The sequence below is a fragment of the Ranitomeya imitator genome, chromosome 2 (assembly GCF_032444005.1).
Source record: "Ranitomeya imitator isolate aRanImi1 chromosome 2, aRanImi1.pri, whole genome shotgun sequence".
Classification (NCBI taxonomy): Eukaryota; Metazoa; Chordata; class Amphibia; order Anura; family Dendrobatidae; genus Ranitomeya; species Ranitomeya imitator.
The window spans coordinates 510,724,911-510,748,317 of record NC_091283.1 but is presented as its reverse complement, the minus strand read 5'-3'; the positions used below and the strand labels follow the sequence as shown (position 1 = coordinate 510,748,317).

The 23,407-nt window shown below is 45.2% G+C and overlaps 1 protein-coding gene across 1 annotated transcript in view; it reads right to left on the bottom strand.

Moving 5' to 3' along the window:
• Nucleotides 1–23,407, bottom strand: part of FBXO47 (F-box protein 47) — a 421,223-nt gene that overhangs the window by 276,335 nt on the left and 121,481 nt on the right. The window contains exon 3 of the mRNA XM_069751683.1: nucleotides 15,702–15,778. Within this exon, the coding sequence (XP_069607784.1) occupies nucleotides 15,702–15,778 (77 nt within the window). The remainder of the gene's footprint in view (nucleotides 1–15,701; nucleotides 15,779–23,407) is intronic.

The window sequence follows — 23,407 nt, the reverse complement described above, 5'->3', positions numbered from 1 at the left end:
GGGACTAAAAAATAATGTAAAATAAAAACAAACATTAGTGGACCACTATCCTTATATGGAAGGGGTCCTGGACAGGATAAGCTTTTGCATATAATTGTATGTTTTTGTGCAGACAAAAAAGTGACGCTTAAACAAATGCAATCTCTGCTCGGGCTTTTGGTTTTTGCTTGTTGGGTAATGACCATGGACAGAGTTTTTTTTCTAGCTGCTGTCTTTGGTCACCAAGGGTATTTCTAGACCTTTGCATCAAATTTGAATATCAAGATCCATGAAGGACGATTGAATATTTGGAAAATGTTTCTCATTAACGACAATGGTCATAAGTATTGTCAATCGACCGACATGTTTAAAGTTGAGTTAGAGTTATTTATTGACTCTGCTGGCTTCGGTGCTATTTTCAGCATCGAGTGGTGTGCATATTCCTGGCCGGAGTCTTTGATCAGCTCCAGACTGTGAAGTAACATCTCCTTCCTTGAGCTATTTCCCATCATGGTAACCGTCGAACTTTGGGGCTCCAGACTCGCAAATCGGAAGGTGTGTTTCTGCACAATCAATTCTGGTGTAGTAAGCTGCATAAACAATCTCACATCATCTTTTTTGCCAATTTTAGCTTTGCTCAGGCATTTGGTACTTCGGTGCCTTCAGTTTAACAATTGGTTTAGATCACGTCATGTTCTTGGGGTTTAAGAATGTCTGTGCTGATGCTTTGTCACGTTTTCGTTGGCAGGATTTTTGGGAACTCATGTCGGAAACTGCCAGGGAACACTGAGCCCCCCGGAGCTATGGGAGGTACCGATGATCTTTGATCAGGTCTTCTTTGGCTCCTGCTACATGGAACAACAATGGTAAGGCATGGAACGACTGGTGTCTTTTTGTTGGACCAAGGTTTTGTGAAAAAGATGTTTTTTCCCTTCTAGGTAAAATGGTTTAGTATTTTTTATTCGTGAGGAACATTGGTGTTTCCTCTACGGTAGCGCAGATCAAATTAGCGGGCTTAAGTTTTCATTTTTGTTTTTGGGGTATTGTTGACCTCACTAAGTCCTTCCTTATTCGCCAAGCGTTGAAGGGCTGGAAAAATGTAGTCAGAAAACAATGTTGGCGCCCAATTACCTATTAATTGTTGGGCCGGTTGATCTCTGCAATCCATACAGTATGCAAGGATAAATACGAGGCGGCTTTATACAGTGCGGCTTTTTAATTAGCCTTTTTCGAGGCCCTTTCGGGTCAACAAGCTTGTTGCGCCCTCTAAAGAGAAGTCAGAGTGTTTACAAAAAGATGGCATTTTGCTAGTAATGATTCCATCCGTCTACGGATCTGGCTATCTAAAATGGATAATTTGGTTGTGGATTTTAGATCCCTTTAAAACGGTTCTATGGTTTGGTATGCCCTATCCGTATGGTTGTTGATTATTTGCAGAAAAGCATAGTGCCAGCTTACCGTTGAAGTTTATAGGAGTCCAGCGTGCACGGAACCACGAGCCAACCACTCATGTATAGCAATTACAGGAAAAAGAAGAAATATTCCAGCTTCTGGTTTTCCAGAAGCTGGAACATTTCTTCTTTTTCCTGCAATTGTTGATTATTTGTTCTTCTGTCCAAAGAATAAGAATGTTTTATATAATTTTGACAGTAGTTCTCTGACTCGTTTTTAAATTAAGTCCATTCTAAAGCGTTGTCTAGCTCTGATGGGTGTTTCTCCCAATGATTTTGCCGCTCATTCATTCAGGATCGACCCAGCTACGGAAGAGTCCAGGGCAGGCATATCAAATAAGGAGATTCAGGGAATTGGGCATTGGAAATTAGAATGTTTTGCAAGTTACATTCGCTCTGAGCTGTTAAACTAACATATATATCTTTTAGGTTCTCCGAGGCCAACATTATGATTCCTATGTCTTTTTTTTTTTTTTTCAAATCTGTTTATTGAATTTTTACATTTCCAATACAAAGTAACCAATTCCAATTCAAACAAGACAATGGAAATAACAGTAACCCAGATCCCACTCCCTCCCAAAAACTCTATCTCTGCATGTGTATAATCAACGAGCTGTATTATGGAATTGGTGTGTTGCCGCCTATCCGCTGTAGTAAATACCATTGGGTATTCTCAAATTGCGTTCTTAGCCTCTCTCTAGTCTCTAGAGGAAGAGACGGAATGAATGTAGCCCACGTGGATAAAAATTTACCCACCAATTTCTCCCTGTTAGTCAGTGCGTCCATCCACTCCATTCTAAATATGAATTGGATTTTGGTGCGGATAAAAGAGAGCGATGGGACTGTTGGACTCAACCACTGATGTAGTATACTTTTCCTAGTCGCTGAAGCCCATATCGTGAGCGTTGCTTTGGTGTATCTGGGCAGTTTGTGAGATGCCTCGTCTAGAATATTAAAAATAGCCCATTGTGGAGTAAGTGTGAAGTTGACTCCACACAATCTCTGCAGTTCATCATAAACATAACCCCATGACTCTTGAATTTTCGGGCAACTCCATAAGTGGTGAAATATGTCAGTGTTGCGAGATTTGAATTTAGAACATAGGTAAATGTTGGAGGGAGACATCCTAGATTGTAAGCAAGGTGTAATGTAGGCTCCGTGTAATATTAAGAGTGTCATGTCAGTGTAGCTGCTGTATGGCAGAATTTTCCTTTGTGCCGAAGTAGCGTCAAGGAGGTCCTCCACCCTGAGACATGGCAAGTCCCTCAACCATCTCGCCACTCCCGTGGTTTTTCCTTCCCAAGACCACTTTTTGCGAATCGTCGAGTAAATGCTACTTATAGAGGCCGGTTGGGATTTGGCATTTCTAATAAACCCATCCAAGTTGATTCTCCCCTCTACCGTCCCCCCCATCGACTGACACTTCTGTGCTAAGCTACGTGCCTGAAGAAATAGGAAAGGTCTATTACTAAATAATGAGAAGCGCTGTGACGCCGCTTCAAAGGATAACACCGAGAAGTTGAAATCCAATAGATCAATTACCTGCCCACAGCCCCGGGAAGCCAAAAGTTTATAAGATGATGGTGCAGAACCCCTCAAGAATCCAGGGTTACCCAGAAAAGACTGATATGGGGATAAACCAGTCTGTAGTTTACAGATTTTTCTACAGCGTCGCCAGGTCTGTAACGTTTGCCATAGTGACGGGTGTTCCTGTATCCCCTTTGGAAGGTCCTCCCCATGTAAGTCTAACAGAGCCAACAACGAGATATGTGGGTAGATTTGTTGTTCCAGGTTGACATTAGCGAAGTGAGAGACACCCCTTATCCAATCAATAGCATATCTAAAATTAGCCGCCAAGTTATATCTTCCCAAATCAGGAAGATTGACCCCGCCCTCCATTCTTGTCGCCTGCAGTCTTGCAAGACTTATGCATGTTCTACCTCCAACCCCCCAAATAAATTTACGAAAGTTTGAATTCAATTGTTACGGCCGCTACTCACCTTTGCGGCTCCGTCCCTGGCTCTCGTCGCGCCGCTCCTTCCGCCGGTGCTGCGGCTTCCGAGTTCCGGCGCGCTTCCTCCTCGGCGTCGCGAACTCCCGCCTTCAGTGCACGCTCCCGCTGTCCTACTGCTGGTGGGCGGCGCGCTCGTTCCCGGCACCTTGTCTAGCTTCTGTGCAGGTGCACAGGGATTCGCAGCTGACGCTGATCCTCTGTTTCCGGATACCTTCTGTCTCGGCCAATCCTGGGTAGGTTCGGGGTATTTCAGGCCACCTCCTCGGTTAGGAGGTGCCTGAGTATCATTTGCTATTTTGCTTCTGTCTCTGGCCCTTCTGCTTTGTGCTACTGTGCTTCAGTCAACTCCGAGTGTTACTCCTTTGCTCTCGCCCTTTTGCTCGCCACTTTCCCGTTTCTTTTGGTGCTTTCTCTTCCTCTGTTCCGCTCCTGTTCCAGTCGTTCTTCAGCTCTAGCTAGTCGTCCTCTTCCATTCTCCGTTGCCATTTGTCCCTCCGCCTCTGTACTCCAGTTTGTGTCTTTTTCTTTGTCCTCCGGAGCCGTCCCTCTTGGTATCTGCTACCGTGGATTAGCGACCTCTGGGCCTGCTCCTGACAGTCCCTGTATAGGGGTTGGTTACCATTAGGTCTGCTCGCCCAGGGGTAGGTCTCTTCCACGGTCCAGAGGGTCCACTCTCTTTTCACCTTGAACGTAATAGAATACTCAGGCCATGGACCCCGCAGGTGCCACGTTTTCGGCTCAGAAAGAATTGGCGCATCTGCGCGATAATCAGCAGCGCATCATGTCTTTCTTAAAAACCTTGGAGACTCGTCTGACCGCTCTACAAACCTCCGACCCAGCTAATGCTTCTCAAATTGCGGGTCTGAAGCAAGAGCTCTCCCAGCAGTGCGATACGCAGACACGCATGCTTTCTTATATGGCCTCTATTGATGACCGTTTACTTAACTTGCAATCGCTCTCCGCTCAGGTAGCCCCTCAGGATCCTAATTTTACGGTTTCACCCCATCCGCCACCTCGCTTAGGCAAACCTCCCAGGTATAACGGGGATCCTAAACTCTGTAGGGGATTCCTAAACCAGTGCCGTCTCCACTTCGAACTCCTCCCTCAGCAATATCCTACCGATAGAGCCAAGGTGGCTTTTATTGTGTCTCATTTAGAGGGAGAGGCTCTGGCTTGGGTCAATCCCTTGTGGGAGCGGGATGATCCCATAGTTTCTCAGTTAGTTATTTTTCTTGAGACTTTCCGCCGAGTTTTTGACGAGCCCGGACGCTTAGCTTCCACTACTGAGTCGCTTTTCAACCTACAACAGGGCTCCCAAACAGTAGGTCAGTATGCCATCCGCTTTCGCACACTAGCCTCTGAGCTTGGGTGGAACAATGAGGCTTTGGTAGGTGCGTTCTGGCGAGGCCTGTCCTCTCGGATAAAAGATGAGTTGGCAGGAAGAGATACCCCAACCTCTTTAGAGGATCTTATAGCCTTGTCTACATGCATAGACCTGTGCTTCCAAGAGCGAACTCGTGAGTCCATAAGAGAGATGAGGTCCGTTCGCTCTTTACCCTCCGTTCGCAGGTCAGGGAGCCCACGGCCCCTGTTGTCTTCTACTGCATCCGTACCAGAGGCTATGCAAGTAGATCGCGTCAAATTGGCTGAGCAACGTCGTCAGGAGAGACGTTCCCAGGGACTCTGTTTCTACTGCGGTAGTGCTTCGCATTTACTACGATCTTGCCCTGAGAGACCGGAAAACTCCTACGCCTAGGACAGGTAAGAGAGGCCTCCCTAGGTGATTCTGATCCCTCTCAACCCCTGTTTCTGTCCGTCTTGCTTATTTTTAAACTGAAGCGTTTTTCCGAGGTAGCGTATGTGGATTCGGGTGCGGCAGGCAACTTTATCAGCCTTGAGGCGGTTCGGAGGCTTCGCGTTCCAGTGCTCTTTGGATTCTCCTCATTTGATCGCCTCCGTAGATGGAAGACCTTTGCAAGACGCCATCACCCTGGTAACGGAAGAAATTGAACTTCAGATCGGAGCCCTACATCATGAGAAGATCTCTTTCTACGTTCTCCCTAACCTCGCCCATGCTCTTCTGCTTGGATTACCATGGCTCCGAACTCATGAACCTACTCTTGACTGGCGTTCGGGTGACGTGCTTCGTTGGGGTTCTTCTTGTCATAGACAATGCCTGCAATCAGTTCGTCCTGTTTCTCCACCTCCGGCAGTTTCCGTTCCCTCTGATCTACCTTCTCCATACTGGTCGTTCTTAGATGTTTTCGATAAAAAGGAGGCCGAGAGCCTTCCTCCACATCGTGCCTATGATTGCCCTATCGAACTTCTCCCCGGTTCCACCCCACCTAGGGGGAGAATTTATCCACTTTCTCCGGCTGAGACCAAAGCCATGTCTGAATACATCCAAGAGAACTTGTCTAAGGGTTTCATTCGTAAGTCTTCGTCTCCCGCAGGTGCGGGATTCTTCTTCGTCAAAAAGAAGGACGGTTCACTTAGACCTTGCATCGACTACAGAGGGTTGAACAACATCACGGTCAAGAACAAGTACCCTCTACCTCTCATCTCTGAGCTCTTTGATCGTCTCAGAGGGGCGCGAATTTTCACCAAGTTAGACCTTCGTGGAGCTTATAATCTTGTCCGAATCCGCGCCGGTGATGAATGGAAAACCGCTTTTAATACTCGAGACGGCCATTATGAATACTTGGTCATGCCATTCGGCCTCTGTAATGCTCCCGCAGTCTTCCAAGAATTCGTTAATGACATTTTTAGTGACCTTCTCTATTCCTGTGTTGTGGTATATTTAGACGACATCCTGGTGTTCTCAGCAGATTTGCCATCCCACAGAAGAAGTGTTCGCCTGGTCCTGCAGCGGCTAAGAGAGAACCGTCTTTACGCTAAATATGAGAAATGTCTATTTGAACAAACTTCTTTGCCCTTTCTTGGATATATTGTTTCGGATTCCGGCCTCAAGATGGACCCTGAGAAAGTGAATGCCATTCTCAATTGGCCACGTCCCCATGGAATAAAAGCCATCCAGCGGTTTGTGGGATTTGCCAACTACTACTGCTCTCACCCACAAAGGTTCCAACCCGAAGACTTGGACCCCGGAGGCCAAGAATGTCTTTTTGCTCTTGAAACAGTCCTTTTCCTCCGCTCCAGTGTTACACCATCCTGAGATTAACAAGCCATTCGTTCTCGAGGTGGACGCCTCCTCCACGGGGGCTGGAGCAGTTCTCTCCCAAAGGTCCTCAGTGTGTCATCTGGTTCCTTGCGGATTCTTTTCCAAGACGTTTTCTGCATCTGAACGTAATTGTACCATTGGAGACCGAGAACTCTTGGCTATTAAATTAGCCCTAGAGGAATGGAGGCATCTTCTCGAAGGAGCAGTTCATCCATTCGTAATTTTCTCTGACCACAAGAATTTGGCCTACCTTCAAACCGCGCAAAGACTAAATCCACGGCAGGCTCGTTGGTCTCTGTTCTTTGCTCGCTTCGATTTCGAGCTTCGTTTTCGGCCCGGTGACAAAAATGTCAAAGCAGACGCTCTGTCCAGGCTTTCGCAGCCGGAAGACTTGGACGAAGAACCATCACATATTTTGGATCCCTGCAAGATCATCACGGTGGCACCTTTGAGGATGACCTGTCCCCCTCCTGGTAAGACACTGGTGGCTGAAAACGACAGAGAGAGAGTTCTTCGTTGGGGACACTCCCCTAAATTAGCAGGCCATGCAGGGATAAAGAAGACCTTCCTTCTCATCTCTCGCTACTATTAGTGGCCTTCGTTGCGTCTTGATATTAAAGACTTTGTCGCCTCCTGTCCTTCCTGTGCTAAATACAAAAGTTCCAAGACAGTTACCTCATGGAGGTCTGCTTCCTCTTCCAGTACCTTCTAGTCCGTGGCAGCACATCGCCATGGACTTCATTATCGACTTACCAAATTCCTCTGGTTGTACAGTCATCCTTACGGTAGTGGATCGGTTTTCCAAGATGGCTCATTTTGTACCCCTGCCTGGTCTACCTTCGGCTCCAGAATTGGCGAAGATCTTCATTTCTAATATCTTCAAACGTCATGGTTTTCCTCAAAACATTGTGTCCGACAGAGGGGTACAGTTTACTTCGCATTTTTGGAGGGCACTATGCAAACTCCTGAAGATTTCTTTAGATTTTTCATCTGCCTATCACCCTCAGACTAATGGTCAAGCTGAACGAATAAATCAGATCGTGGCTACTTATCGTCGTCATTTCTCTAACGCCCATCAGGATGATTGGGTTAACCTTCTGCCATGGGCTGAGTTTGCCTATAATAACCATTCCAATGAGTCTTCTGCTAAGTCTCCATTTTTTATCGTTTTCGGACAACATCCTAATATGCCTCTCCCGATCTCCTCTACGTCTGGAGTACCGGCAGCAGATACTTTGACTTCGGACTTTTCGTCTGTTTGGGGACAAGTTAAAAGCGCTCTCGATAAGGCATCTGTGAGGATGAAGAGATTTGCCGACAAGAGGCGATTGGATATTTCTCCGTTTCTACCCGGCGACAAAGTCTGGCTCTCCTCACGTTACATTAGACTCAAGATACCTTCCTGCAAGCTTGGTCCTCGCTACATCGGTCCCTTTGAGGTTCTGAGTCGAGTCAACGATGTCGCTTACAAGCTGAAGTTGCCTGCTTCGCTCCGTGTTCCCAATACCTTCCATGTGTCCCTACTCAAACCGGTTACGTTTAATCGCTTTCACCCTTCTTCCTGCGCCTCTCCTCTGCCTGCCTGTGCCGATAATATCTTTGAGGTGAGGGATATTTTAGCTATGAAGAGGGTTCGTGGGAGAAAATATTTCTTGGTGGATTGGAAAGGGTTTGGTCCTGAGGAGAGATCGTGGGAGCCTCTGGAGAATATCAATGCACCTCGCCTTCTAAACAAATTTCTCTCCAGTTTTGGAAGGGGGGATTTTAAGGAGGGGGGTACTGTTACGGCCGCTACTCACCTTTGCGGCTCCGTCCCTGGCTCTCGTCGCGCCGCTCCTTCCGCCGGTGCTGCGGCTTCCGGGTTCCGGCGCGCTTCCTCCTCGGCATCGCGAACTCCCGCCTATAGTGCGCGCTCCCGCTGTCCTACTGCTGGTGGGCGGCGCGCTCGTTCCCGGCACCTTGTCTAGCTTCTGTGCAGGTGCACAGGGATTCGCAGCTGACGCTGATCCTCTGTTTCCGGATACCTTCTGTCTTGGCCAATCCTGGGTAGGTTCGGGGTATTTCAGGCCACCTCCTCTGTTAGGAGGTGCCTGAGTATCATTTGCTATTTTGCTTCTGTCTCTGGCCCTTCTGCTTTGTGCTACTGTGCTTCAGTCAGCTCCGAGTGTTACTATTTTGCTCTCGCCCTTTTGCTCGCCACTTTCCCGTTTCTTTTGGTGCTTTCTCTTCCTCTGTTCTGCTCCTGTTCCAGTCTTTCTTCAGCTCTAGCTAGTCGTCCTCTTCCATTCTCCGTTGCCATTTGTCCCTCCGCCTCTGCTTCGGTACTCCAGCTTGTGTCTTTTTCTTTGTCCTCCGGAGCCGTCCCTCTTGGTATCTGCTACCGTGGATTAGCGACCTCTGGGCCTGCTCCTGACAGTCCCTGTATAGGGGTTGGTTACCATTAGGTCTGCTCGCCCAGGGGTAGGTCTCTTCCACGGTCCAGAGGGTCCACTCTCTTTTCACCTTGAACGTAATATCAATAAACCCAGATCTGTTCTAGACAGGAGAAGGGGCAATGTTTGAAAAGCATATAGCAGTTTAGGAAACACTATCATTTTAATTAAATGACATCTCCCGGAGAATGACAGTGTGAAATGTTTCCACGAATGGAGGAGGTTAATTATGGAGGAGATTAATGGTTTATAGTTAGCTCTATATAGAATGGATGGGTCCGCCGGCAACCTTATCCCCAGACATTTGATTGATTCCTGGCTCCAATGGAATGGGAACGAGGGATCGCCCGACCTCCCAGACCTGAAAACCGCCAAGGTCTCGGATTTACTATAGTTAACCTTAAATCCGGAGCAAATGCCAAATTTCTCCAAGATATTCATAATGGCCGGGATTGCTTGAGCTGGATTGGCAATGAATAAAAGAACATCATCAGCAAATGCTGAGATTTTTATGGATGTAGCTCCCATTTTCACTCCTTCAAATGTCACCTCGTTTTGCAACGTCCTCAGGAATGGATCTAATGCTATATTAAACAAGAGGGGAGACAAAGGACAACCCTGACGCGTCCCCCGCTGGATCTCAAAGGACTTAGACAATATGTTATTTACAGACATCCTAGACATCGGCTTTCTATAAATTGATTTAACAGCTTCACAGAACCACGGGCCAAATTCTCTAAACGATAGCAGCTCATATAGGTAATCCCACGAAACCCTATCGAACGCTTTATCGGCGTCGAGGCTAACCACGATAGTTTTCATAAGTTTCTGCGCTCTACTATAAGATATGGCGCCCAGAGCTGTCCTGATGTTGTACGTAATGGATTTCCCATGCACAAAGCCAGTTTGCTGTGGCAAGATTACATTTGGGAATATTCTTTGTAGTCTGTCGGCCAGAATTTTAGTAAAAATTTTGAAATCCGAATTAAGTAGTGAGATGGGCCTATATCCCTCAACTTGCAAGTGATCTTTGCCCGGTTTTGGAAGGACAATAACCACCGCCTCATTAAACCGATCAGGGAGATGACCGCATTTGACTATGTTGTTAGACAAGTGAGGGGCCAGGTGTGTCCCTAGAATCTTATAGTGTTCATTGCTGAATCCATCTGGGCCTGGTGCCTTAGATAATTTAAGTTTATTTATGACTTGTAAAATTTCTGAGGGTGTTATGGGGGAATTAATGGCCTCCCTCTCTTCCTCCGTGAGTGCAGGTGCAAGGTGCTCCCTGAGAAACTCCCCACTCTCCCCTCCTCCCCCCGTATCTGATCTGTACAACTCGCCAAAAAATGATCTAAATTCATTCACTATCTCCTCATTGCTTGTTAGAATGTGACCGTTGCGTTGTTGTATTTTATTTATTCTTGTTGCTTTCCTGTACGGTCGTGTAAGGGATGCCAGTACCCTCCCCGGTTTGTTGCCCCATTTAAAATATTTGTGTTTTTGGTAATCCAAATTGAACATAGCTATCTCATGAGCTAGAGAGTCCGCCTCCTCCTTAGCCTTTAAGAACTTTTCCCTTGTCAGTGGGGTGTTATTTAGTTTAAAATCCTTGTAGGCTAGGGTTACTAATTTTTGTGTTTCCACCATTCTTTTCATTATATCTTTTCTCTTGTGGCTGACATAGGAGATAATTTGACCTCTCAGCACGGCCTTAGAGGCCATCCAAAATAAATGTGTGTCGTCACAATGAACGTGGTTGTCATTTTTATAGACCTCCCATGACATCTGTAAATGTTTTTTAAAGTCATCCGACTGGTAGAGGTATGAAGGGAAGCGCCATTTCATCTCTTGGTGAACCGGGGATGTTAGTTTAGATTGAAACGTTACTGGGGCATGATCCGATATGTGAATATTTTGGATGTTTGTCTTTGTTATTAGGGGTATTAATGACTCATGTATTAACCAGCAGTCAATCCTGGCATGGGAATCATGTACGTGGGAATAATGAGAATAGTCCCGCTCCAGGGGGTGTTGCATTCTCCATATATCAATCAAGTCTAGGTGGTCTAACAATGGTTGAATCCTATTTCCCTGTACTGGACGATGAGTATCCTTAGAGCTAGATCTATCCATGGAAATGTCTGTTACCTCATTGAAATCACCTCCCATGACCACCCGGGATGTATCCCACCCCGCCAAACTCTCCATTAATTTAACCTGAAACTGTACCTCGGGCATGTTAGGAGCATAGATGTTGACCAGGTTAAAACACATTCCCTCAATCACAATTTTAACCAAGAGAAATCTGCCTTGTGGATCCTCTAAGGTGTCAAGTATCTCATAATTAAGGCCATTATATATTAGAATGGCTACCCCTCGCTGTTTTTTTGTGTACGAAGCCTCTGCACAGAGAGGGATGGTTATCCTTAATCCAGTGTGTTTTCTGAAGGAAAATGACATGGAAATGTTTTTGTAAAAAATGTAAAACCTTTTTCCTCTTAATTGGAGTATTTAACCCATTGACATTCCACGAGCACCATTGTAGGGAGCGGATAGTGGTATCTTTAGAGCTGGCCTGATCAGCCATTAACCCACACCTTTTCGAGTAGTCACATGACCCACATGTAAATGTTGTAAATGGGATCCCCACCCATCCCAGCGAGTGAGCATGAGACCCCTTAGGACCAAAGTGTTATATGTGCACATGCAGAGACCCTCCCCCCCACCCATCTCCCCGTCCCAATGAAACTTTATAACTATAACAGATGTGCTCAACCACAGAGTGAGCACTATATAGATAGTAAACATGCCTTCTAAAGGCAAAAAAAAAAGGGTATCAGCATAAACACGACATCACTGAGTAGTGATAAATTAAAGCAGCTCTACTCGTTCAGGTGCCGTCCGAATTAAGAAGTGCCCTGGAATCCTCCCGAAGAAATTTCAAAGCCTTTTCTGGGTCACTGAAAGACCAATTTTTCCCCCCTATGCCAAATCGCAAAATTGAAGGATATTGCAGGCCGAAGCGAATGCTATTATCCACCAAGAGTTTGCATGCAGGGTTGAAAGCTTTGCGCCTGGCAGCCAGGGCGGCCGAATGATCCTGGAACAGGAGTAGTTTGTGGTTCTCATACGACAGGGAGCGTTGTTTTCTGTACGCTGACAAAATGCGGACTTTGTCTTGAAAGTCCAGGACTTTAAAGATGACTGGTCTTGGTCTGTCACCCTCCCCTCCTCTCGGGGGCCCCAGCCTGTGTGCTCTCTCAATGGCCATTACACCTGAAGCTGGCAATACCCCAAGAGATTTTGGCAACCATTCTGATGCTATTTTGACCAGCTCCGAGGGAGGGATAGACTCTGGGAGGCCTATAAGTCTCAGATTATTACGTCGAGACCTATTTTCAAGGTCATCTACTTTCTCCATAAGGTCTGAGATGTCCTTTTCTTTGCCATCTAGTTTGTCTTTGAGGGCCTTGGCAGAGTCCTCCAGGTCTGAAATTCTTTGTTCCGCTTCTGCTATGCGTGCTCCCTGAGTATTAACTTGGGAGACAATTGTGTCCAAGGAGGTTTGAAAAGCTGCTAAACGGTTGTCTATCTCAGGCATCAACCGATCTATGATAGCAGTTGCAATTGATTGTGGGTTCTCGGTGTTAACGTCAGCGTTTTGAGACGTGGGAGATGTGCCTGCCTGGTTACGTGTGGAACTTCTGCCAGACTTGGCGTTTTTACCCACAAATTTGTCCATGATGAGATAGATGCCTGAAGTAGTTAGTAAAGTTGTCAGTGATATCGCTATGTGCATTAGTTACATCTGAGAATAGATTGGGAAGTCTTGTAAATTGTCACAGCTTTGCTGCCAACTTCCACGTTGTGCAAGTTTTTCCTCAATCTCTCGCAATTATTGTGCCAGAGGGATTTATAGAGCTTCTCTCAAAGATATTACAAATAAACTTCAGCCAGTATATGGCTGTGATTAGAGTCTGTGCTGTTCTGAATTGTTTGGCTGTAAGGTTTACCCAGCAGAGAATTAATGGTGTTGGCGCACTTTTCTGCAAAATGGTGATGGCTCTCTGTCTCTTCTCTCACCTTCCCCGTCTAATGTCACTATTATCACCTCTGTCCTTCTCAGACCCCGCTCACCTTCCTCCAAAAGCAATTGCCAACCCACTCTGTCTCCTGCAGTAGGTCTTCAGTGTGGTGCAGCCTGCAGCCTGTGACAAGAGGACTCAGCACGCTCTCTAGCAGGACGGTGCCGGACTGATTCCTGCTCCCACACCTTCTTATCCTGCCGCTCCTGAGGTACTGCCACTTCCCCCGTCACTGCTCACCCTATATCAGCGGCAGCAGCAGTGACATGGCTCTCTCTCCCGGCCTCTGGTGTGATGGGGCTTGGCGCGCTTTTCGGCAATATGGCGCCGGTTCACCTGCTCTTCCCGCGCTGTCTCTCTTCTTCACCGCCGCCGCTCATGGGCAGGGACACCGCAGGACTCCACCGATGCTTCTCACCCTCCTCCTGGAGCTATCCGGTGAGTCTGCTCAAGCTTCTGATGGGGCGCGCTGCTCGCCCTTCCCCCACCGGCTCCTTCTCTGTCCCAGACCTTCGGCTGTTGTTTATGAGCGGCGCTGCTTGCGGCACAGACTGTGCCCTGTGATTCCGAGGGAAGTCCGGAGAGCTGGGTCAGTGTTTGATGACCCTTGTCCGGCCCTTATCCTGGCCTCTGTATGATGGAATATGACGCTAATGCACTTTAAAAGCGTCCACGGTCCAGGAGCTCTTGTTAAAAAGCGGCCATCATCAGGCTCCACCTCCCGGAAGTCTTCCTATGTCTTTTTACTGACAAAGAGGTTTTCAGAATATGGACGTGATGTAGAGATGTCCCAGGTTTTATCTGAGGCTGTGGAGACCAGCAAGATGTCTGGTTCTCCAGTAGTTTTGATTATACCAGTGGCAATGACGTTTGCTTTCTAAAAATGGCTGAACTCATGGCCTAGATGCGGGCGGATCTCAAGCGTTTTTCCCAGAAATAATTGTAGGTTGGTCAAAAATCATTCCGCAGGTCACTTGGCAAGGTGATTTAGCTGTAAAAAGTAAACATAATTGCCAGATTTCACATTTTGCTACATCCAGGGTGGGTGAGGTAATTTGTCACAGGCAGCTGGAAGAGAAAAATCAGCACCTGATGTCCCAAGATGGGGTTCACCTAAACAATATAGGCCTGGATATATTTCTTTCCGGCCTTCAGGACGGAGTTGAGCAGGCTCTATTTTTAAGTTGGTATCGGGGCTCGGTGTAGGTTTACACGAGCTCCTCCTTGGTGGTAAAATTACATGGTTGCAGTTTTATACAAACTGAAGAATGACTTGCCCTTCGGGAGTCCGCTGGTGCATAACGTTTCAGCTCGACGATGGTTAGATAAAAGAAATACAGTTCGGTTAAATTCATCTTAATAAAGCTGTGGCCGACTCCATCCATAAAAGAAGTTACATTTGTGTCAGTGTATTTTCTAAAGGGGGGGGTATGTTCATGGGGCTTCTGTTTTCATATCAATAGTCTTGGTATCACCGTGTTCATGAAAGTCTGCTCTATCTAATTAATTAACCACTGCGGTAAACACTGCAAAGAGGAAAAAAATTCAAAATGCAAGAAGTGTTTTTCTGGTCACCTCACCTCCCTAAAAATAAGCACTGAATGAAAGCTATGTTGGCATCAACAAAAATGTCAGCTCACTGCACAAAAAACAAGCCCTCATTGTGCACCAGCAATAGAAAAATAAAAATGTTATGGGTTTTGGTAAATGATGACACCAAGCAAAAAAAATAAATAAAAAAATTGGGGCAAAATTCTAAAAAAAATTTTCATTACTTAGGTGGGAAAAAAATACCATATGTTTGGTATCGCTGTTATTGGACTGACCTAACCAATCATTTTTCCAGGTCATTTTTAATGCATAATGAATGCAATAAAAACAAAAAACAGTCAATTTCAGCCTATTCAGATTTTTTTTTAGACAGTACAGTAAAACAAAAGCGGAAAACAATTCTATGGTCCCTAAAGGGTTAGGCTAGGCAAACTGCACACTGAAACTACTGGTATGTAAATATTTTCAAAGAGTTTTCTGGAAATTTGATGGTCCATCCTTAATATTATGTCTGGTGGAGGTCCAATTCTTGACACACCTCATGATCAGCTAATCAAAAATCTTTGATGGTCCAGAGGTACACGGCATCAATTTCACTTCTTAGCAGCACAGCTCTGTAGACATCTGAATAAGCATAAGCTGCAGTACCAAGAAATAAACTGAATGTGGCACTCACCAGACTACTACAAATTATTAGCTGATCAGTGGTGTTGCTGGGAGCCAACCCCACACAAATCTAACATTGATGGACAATCTTGCTACCACTATCAGTCACGTTGGGTGAGCGGAGACTGAATATATTCAGACCCATGAGCTTTTCACTTCTTTACTGGACTTTAAAATGCTCATCTTAATATCAAGATTATACAATCATTCAAAGATTGATTTTCCATGAAAGTACATCAGCCTCATCAGGTCTATGTGCTCTATTTAATAATGTGTACAGTCTGTGTTCTAACAGTAATTCTGAAACAAAATATTTGCAAAAAAATATTACAAGAGTCTTACTTCAGAAACAATCTTATGAATATACTTGAGCCTTTCTCTGGTGGGTAGTAGCAGTGTACACCTCTTAAACAACAAACCTGCAAAATAGAAGAATACACTGAATAAGTCTCAGTAAATCAGGGTTAGAAGGGTTAAGCTAATTTCTTTAATTAAAGTAATTGTGTCCTGTGCAATAAAAGTTTAAATGTTTGATACATTTGTAAAAAAAATATTTTTTTTCGTACTTTTGCCATGTTGTTTTCCAGACAGATGGGCTTTGGATATTATCCACAAGGTGCAGGGTATATATTTTTTCAAAATACTTCTTTCAATCACTTGTGTAATTAAAAGTTAAAGCCCACAAACAATGGAGTAAATTAACCTGTTAGCAATAGTTTACAAATGACATCCACAGTATACGGTAATAAAAACCGTGTTTACAATTTAGAACTATTAACAAATAGATTGTTTATGGCCATGCAGTTTTTAAAGTTTGATAAATACATTCTTTTATATATTTCTTGATCAATTTTTCTCTCCCACTGTTACGAACTCAAGCATGGCTTCTATGGTCAGACATAGTGCAATCCGCTACACGTAGCACGCTTTCAATCTTTTACAGAGATTTGGTGTTGGATGCAAAGGCCTCTAAGTTGCGTTTTTATAGTAAGGGTGCTTTCACATTGCCTTCAGGCACCTGTTCATTGGTCGTGTCGGGACTCATGTCAAAACACCTTGCAAAACGTATGTGCCGACGGTGCCATAGACTATGATCGTTCCGGCAGAGCGAAAGTGCACTCTGACGCGCATAATTTTCTAGCGTGTATGCCTACTGGAGGCAGACACTCAGACTGTTAAGGACTGACCTGGTTTGGAGTAGTGACATTGCAATCATTAGGGGCAGCAGGTAGCGTAGTCAGGGATAGCCAAGGAGTCGCTACACAGGAACCGCAATGTAGTTTGAAGAAATAAGCAGGAATCGTAGTCAGGAAAGCCACAGGTCGATATCAGGAACAGCAATGTAGTTTGAAGAAATAAGCAGGAATCGTAGTCGGGAAAGCCAGAGGTTGATATCAGGAGCAGCAATGCCATATGCAGACGCAGCAGGTGGAAGGAAGCTTGACTAGAGGCTGGTAGCTCAATAATCATGCAAGGAAAGAAGAGCAAGGCCAGGTTTAAATAGCATGTTCAATCAGGATGGAGGCAATCAGAAACTCAGGGTGGAGACATCAGCAACAACATAAGTACAAGTATTTGGGATAGCACAGAACTGTCCAGCGAGCAGAATAGCTCATAGGGAAGAGCTGGCGTCTGGTGCACAGGAGCTGCTGGGTTCAAATCCTGACACAGACATAGTAGACTGCATCTGGGTGTCTCTCTCCAGTAGACATAGGAGGCATGCCCGAAAATGATGCACGTCAGTCGACGCATATGCCTGAATCCCGGTTTAAGTGGGAATTCCGATGTAAGGCCCGACGGGACAAATGAATAGGTGACTGAATGCAATGTAAAAGCACTTTTAGATGTCCTTCTGTGCAAAAGGTCAAAGATCAAAATCCTCTTTATATAGATCAATGCCTATATTAAATTCTTACCCCTGCACACACTGACATTGCAGGAACCAAGAGATTTTACAATGTCAGTTTGAGCAGACACCCTCTGATATCCCTGTTCCGTTTGCAGCAGTAGCCGCTCACTGCATACAGGAGTGCACAGCAGCAAGTTGCCAATGTGGTTAAAAAGAGGGAGATGAGAATGTGTTCTTGTTAGAATCTGTTTAGTTTGTGACTATGTGCCATTTTCTTGTGGAGTTCTGGCTGCTGGTCTTCTTCCTCTGGTGCTGGGTTTGTCTTGGGTCAGGTATTTGTATCACTCTTTATTAACCAGCACCTGCCTCCCATTCCTTGCTGGACAACAATGTTAATCTGCTTGAGCTCTAGCTTGGTGCTTTGCTTTGTCTTCTGTGTGTGTTATTTGTGCAGTGCTGGTACCTCTGATTCTGCTACCCTTAGTTTCTGTTTTCTATTGGTTTCTGCAGCCTTCTCTATGTTTTCTATTAGGAGGTGACCCGTTTTTGTACCCAGTCCTTAGTTCTTTTAGGGAACCCCTTCCCCTTATCTATAGGTCTTCGCTTTAGATTAACCTAGGATCGTCGGTGGGTCTATTCGCAAGGAATGGGTCGCCCACTCCATCGCAGGGTTTCAACCTAGTCATAGTGCAGGGTCAGTTTTCCCCCTTCTACCTTAGGCCTGTGTTGCAGATCCGTTTGTTCAGCCAGAAAGAAGTGTTAAAAAAAAAAAAAAAAACCCTCCCGGGTTTCTGCAATATGAACAGCGTTCAAGATCTTGCTCAGCGTCTGCAAGAGTTAACGTTGGAAGTTGCCAGCTTACAACAGCACGTGAGTAATTGCCCTGGCATCCGCTCTGAAGAACCTAAGGTGGGTTTGCCTGAATGTTTTTCTGGTAAACGGCAAGAATTTACTTTACTTTATTTTCGGCTTAGACCCAGGTCTTCAGGGGCTGAATTACAGCGTGTGGGGATTATGATGTTGTTAATGCGAGGTGAGCTGCAATTTCGCACATTTTTATTGCGTCCGGATGACCCTTGTTTGATGTTAGTAGAAGCGTTTTTTTCTGCTATGGGGTATTATATGATGTATGATGATCCTGATCGGGTCACTACAGCCAAGGCAGAACTCAGGCGGCTGAAACAGGGTTTTGGCGACGCTGAGAGATATTGTACCCTGTTTAGACCGATCCAGCACTCAAGAGTCAGTTTTTAGCAGGTTTGAATGACAGGGTTAAAGATTTGCTCATGCAATTAGCTATCTGGGTCAATACAAGATTGAGAGGTAGACAGAATGAGAAAGTTTCAATTTTGCTCGTTGACTGTGGGGAGCAGATGCAACTTGGGGCAATGTCCTCTCGTTCCCAGGAAAGGCAGAGAAGATTTTCTGAGAGGCTATGCCTTTATTGTGGTAAAGCTGAACATTTTATTAAGCAATGTGAAGGACACATAAAAGAAAAAAAAAAAAAAAGGTCAATCACAATAACCCTCCCTTTCGCATTGCATTGATTCCGTACCTTTATCATGCCCTTTTCCTGTAGTGGCGATTGATAACACTCCTCTAGAGCATGGGTGCGTTTCTGGAAAGGTCACCGGGTTTCCACTCACTGTGAGTATGGAACACCAGGAATCTTTAGATTTGTTTGTACTTCATAAATTGCCTTTTCCAGTTGTCCTGGGGTTACCCTGGTTAAAAATGCACAATCCTGTACTTGACTGGTCGTCAAGTACGATAATATCCTGGGGTCAGGAGTGTTATGGGAAATTTGTGATGTACACATTGCTGCTGTTGTGAAAAATTAGCTACCTGAAGCCATTCAGGAATTCTTGAAAGTATTTTCAGAAGTGGAGTCACAAGCTCTACCACCCCATAGAGATTACGATTGCGCTATTGAGCTCGTCCCAGGTGCTACTCTCCCTAAGGGCCCCTTTCCACTTGCGAGGAAAACGGACGAGTGCAATCCGATAAAAAAATCGGATTGCACTCGGACCAATGTTATTCAATATGTAACATTCCATTTGTGATTTTTTTTTTTTTTTCTCAGCCGAAATCGGACTGAGAAAAAAAATCGCAGCATGCTGCGTATTGCCGCGATTCTAGGACGAGACTCGCCAATGCAAGTCAATGGGTGCGAGAAAAAAAAAGCACAGCACTCGCACCATGCGAGTGCTGTCCGATTTTTACGCACCCATGTCCTTAGAAAAGCCGGCAATTCAGCGCAGAGTACAGTAAAATCACACTGACAGGTTAGATTAGAGTAGATATATATACACATAGAACAGGTATATATACATATATATATATTTTACAGGCAGGAGCTCTGCTATAATGCAGCTGTGCTCGTGCCTGTAAAACCCCGGGGAATTAAGGTAATGTAGGTCAATGACCTATAGTTACCTTCATTCGCGGTGATGCGCCCTCTGCTGGATGTCCTCAAATGACCTCTAGCATGGGAACTTTCCTGAAAAGCTCCCAGGCTCGAGTTAATATGCTTGAGAAAGGTCCACACCTTGGACTGAAACGTCGCACATGGGCCAATAAAATACTCTTATTTTTTTCTACTGGAGTGCTGCCTTCATCTTTCTGGACAATATATATATATATATATATATATATATATATATATATATATATATATATTATTTATTATTATAGCGCCATTTATTCCATGGCGCTTTACATGTGAGGAGGGGTATACATAATAAAACAAGTACAATAATCTCGAACAATACAAGTCACAACTGGTACAGGAGGAGAGAGGACCCTGCCCGCGAGGGCTCACAATCTACAAGGGATGGGTGAGGATACAGTAGGTGAGGGTAGAGCTGGCCGTGCAGCGGTTTGGGCAATCGGTGGTTACTGCAGGTTGTAGGCTTGTCGGAAGAGGTGGGTCTTCAGGTTCTTTTTGAAGGTTTCGATGGTAGGCGAGAGTCTGATATGTTGTGGTAGAGAATTCCAGAGTAGGGGGGATGCACGAGAGAAATCTTGTATGCGATTGTGCGAAGAGGAGATAATAGGGGAGTAGAGAAGGAGATCTTGTCAGGATCGGAGGTTGCGTGCAGGAAAGTACCGGGAGACGAGGTCACAGATGTATGGAGGAGACAGGTTGTGGATGGCTTTGTATGTCATGGCTAGACTTTTGTACTGGAGTCTCTGGGTGATGGGGAGCCAGTGCAGGGATTGACAGAGGGGAGAGGCCGGGGAATAGCGGGGGGACAGGTGGATTAGTCGGGCAGCAGAGTTTAGAATAGATTGGAGGGGTGCAAGAGTGTTAGAGGGGAGGCCACAGAGCAGGAGGTTACAGTAGTCAAGGCGGGAGATGATGAGGGCATGGACTAGGGTCTTTGCAGATTCTTGGTTTAGGAATGTGCGGATCCTTGAAATATTTTTGAGTTGGAGGCGGCAGGAAGTGGAAAGGGTTTGGATATGTGGTTTAAAGGAGAGATCAGTGTCAAGGATTACCTCAAGACAGCGGGCTTGTGGGACTGGGGAGAGCGGGCAGCCGTTTACTGTAATGGATAGGTTCGTTGGGGAGGTCGTGTGAGATGGGGGAAAGATGATGAATTCTGTTTTCTCCATGTTAAGTTTTAGAAATCTAGTGGAGAAGAAGGATGAAATAGGAGACAGACATTGAGGGATTCTGGTTAGTAGGGAGGTGATATCTGGTCCAGAGATGTAGATCTGTGTGTCATCAGCGTAGAGATGATACTGAAAGCCGTGAGATTCTATGAGCTGTCCCAGGCCAAAGGTGTAAATGGAGAAGAGCAGGGGTCCTAGAACTGAACCTTGCGGGACTCCGACAGATAGGGGGCGAGGTGAGGAGGTGGTGTGTGAGTGGGAGACGCTGAATGTACGGTCAGTTAGGTATGATGAGATCCAGGATAGGGCCAATTCTGTGATTCCAAGGGATGAGAGGGTCTGCAGCAGCAGGGAATGGTCCACTGTGTCAAAGGCAGAGGACAGGTCCAGGAGGAGGAGGATAGAGTAGTGTCGCTTGCTCTTGGCGGTTAATAGGTCATTGGTGACCTTAGTTAGGGCAGTTTCAGTGGAGTGGTGTGACCGGAAGCCTGATTGAAAGCGGTCGAAGAAGGAGCAGGAAGATAGATGGGAGGACAGTTCAAGATGGACATGTTGTTCCAGTAGTTTTGAGGCAAAGGGGAGAAGTGATATAGGGCGATAGCTAGATACAGAGGATGGGTCAAGAGAGGGCTTTTTGAGGATAGGTGTGACTGAGGCATGTTTAAAGCTTGAGGGGAAAATGCCAGTTGTTAGTGATAGGTTGAAGAGATGGGTTAGGGTTGGGATGAAGACTGTGGTGAGGTTTACATATATATATACAGTGGGGCAAAAAAGTATTTAGTCAGTCAGCAATAGTGCAAGTTCCACCACTTAAAAAGATGAGAGGCGTCTGTAATTTACGTCATAGGTAGACCTCAACTATGGGAGACAAACTGAGAAAAAAAATCCAGAAAATCACATTGTCTGTTTTTTTAACATTTTATTTGCATATTATGGTGGAAAATAAGTATTTGGTCAGAAACAAAATTTCATCTCAATACTTTGTAATATATCCTTTGTTGGCAATGACAGAGGTCAAACGTTTTCTGTAAGTCTTCACAAGGTTGCCACACACTGTTGTTGGTATGTTGGCCCATTCCTCCATGCAGATCTCCTCTAGAGCAGTGATGTTTTTGGCTTTTCGCTTGGCAACATGGACTTTCAACTCCCTCCAAAGGTTTTCTATAGGGTTGAGATCTGGAGACTGGCTAGGCCACTCCAGGACCTTGAAATGCTTGTTACGAAGCCACTCCTTCGTTGCCCTGGCGGTGTGCTTTGGATCATTGTCATGTTGAAAGACCCAGCCACGTTTCATCTTCAATGCCCTTGCTGATGGAAGGAGGTTTGCACTCAAAATCTCACGATACATGGCCCCATTCATTCTTTCATGTACCCGGATCAGTCGTCCTGGCCCCTTTGCAGAGAAACAGCCCCAAAGCATGATGTTTCCACCACCATGCTTTACAGTAGGTATGGTGTTTGATGGATGCAACTCAGTATTATTTTTCCTCCAAACACGACAAGTTGTGTTTCTACCAAACAGTTCCAGTGTGGTTTCATCAGACCATAGGACATTCTCCCAAAACTCCTCTGGATCATCCAAATGCTCTCTAGCAAACTTCAGACGGGTCCGGACATGTACTGGCTTAAGCAGTGGGACACGTCTGGCACTGCAGGATCTGAGTCCATGGTGGCGTAGTGTGTTACTTATGGTAGGCCTTGTTACATTGGTCCCAGCTCTCTGCAGTTCATTCACTAGGTCCCCCCGCGTGGTTCTGGGATTTTTGCTCACCGTCCTTGTGATCATTCTGACCCCACGGGGTGGGATTTTGCGTGGAGCCCCAGATCGAGGGAGATTATCAGTGGTCTTGTATGTCTTCCATTTTCTAATTATTGCTCCCACTGTTGATTTCTTCACTCCAAGCTGGTTGGCTATTGCAGATTCAGTCTTCCCAGCCTGGTGCAGGGCTACAATTTTGTTTCTGGTGTCCTTTGACAGCTCTTTGGTCTTCACCATAGTGGAGTTTGGAGTCAGACTGTTTGAGGGTGTGCACAGGTTTCTTTTTATACTGATAACAAGTTTAAACAGGTGCCATTACTACAGGTAATGAGTGGAGGAAAGAGGAGACTCTTAAAGAAGAAGTTACCGTTCTGTGAGAGCCAGAAATCTTGATTGTTTGTTTCTGACCAAATACTTATTTTCCACCATAATATGCAAAAAAAATGATAAAAAAACAGACAATGTGATTTTCTGGATTTTTTTTTCTCAGTTTGTCTCCCATAGTTGAGGTCTACCTATGATGTAAATTACAGACGCCTCATCTTTTTAAGTGGTGGAACTTGCACTATTGCTGACTGACTAAATACTTTTTTGCCCCACTGTGTATATATATATATATATATATATATATATATATATATATATATATATATATATATATATATATATATATATATATATATATATATATATATGTCTCCCTGACATATATATATGTATATATACCTGTTCTATGTGTATATATCTACTCTAATCTAACCTGTCAGTGTGATTTTACTGTACATTGTGCTGAATTACCGGCTTTTCAAAGGAGACCCATGC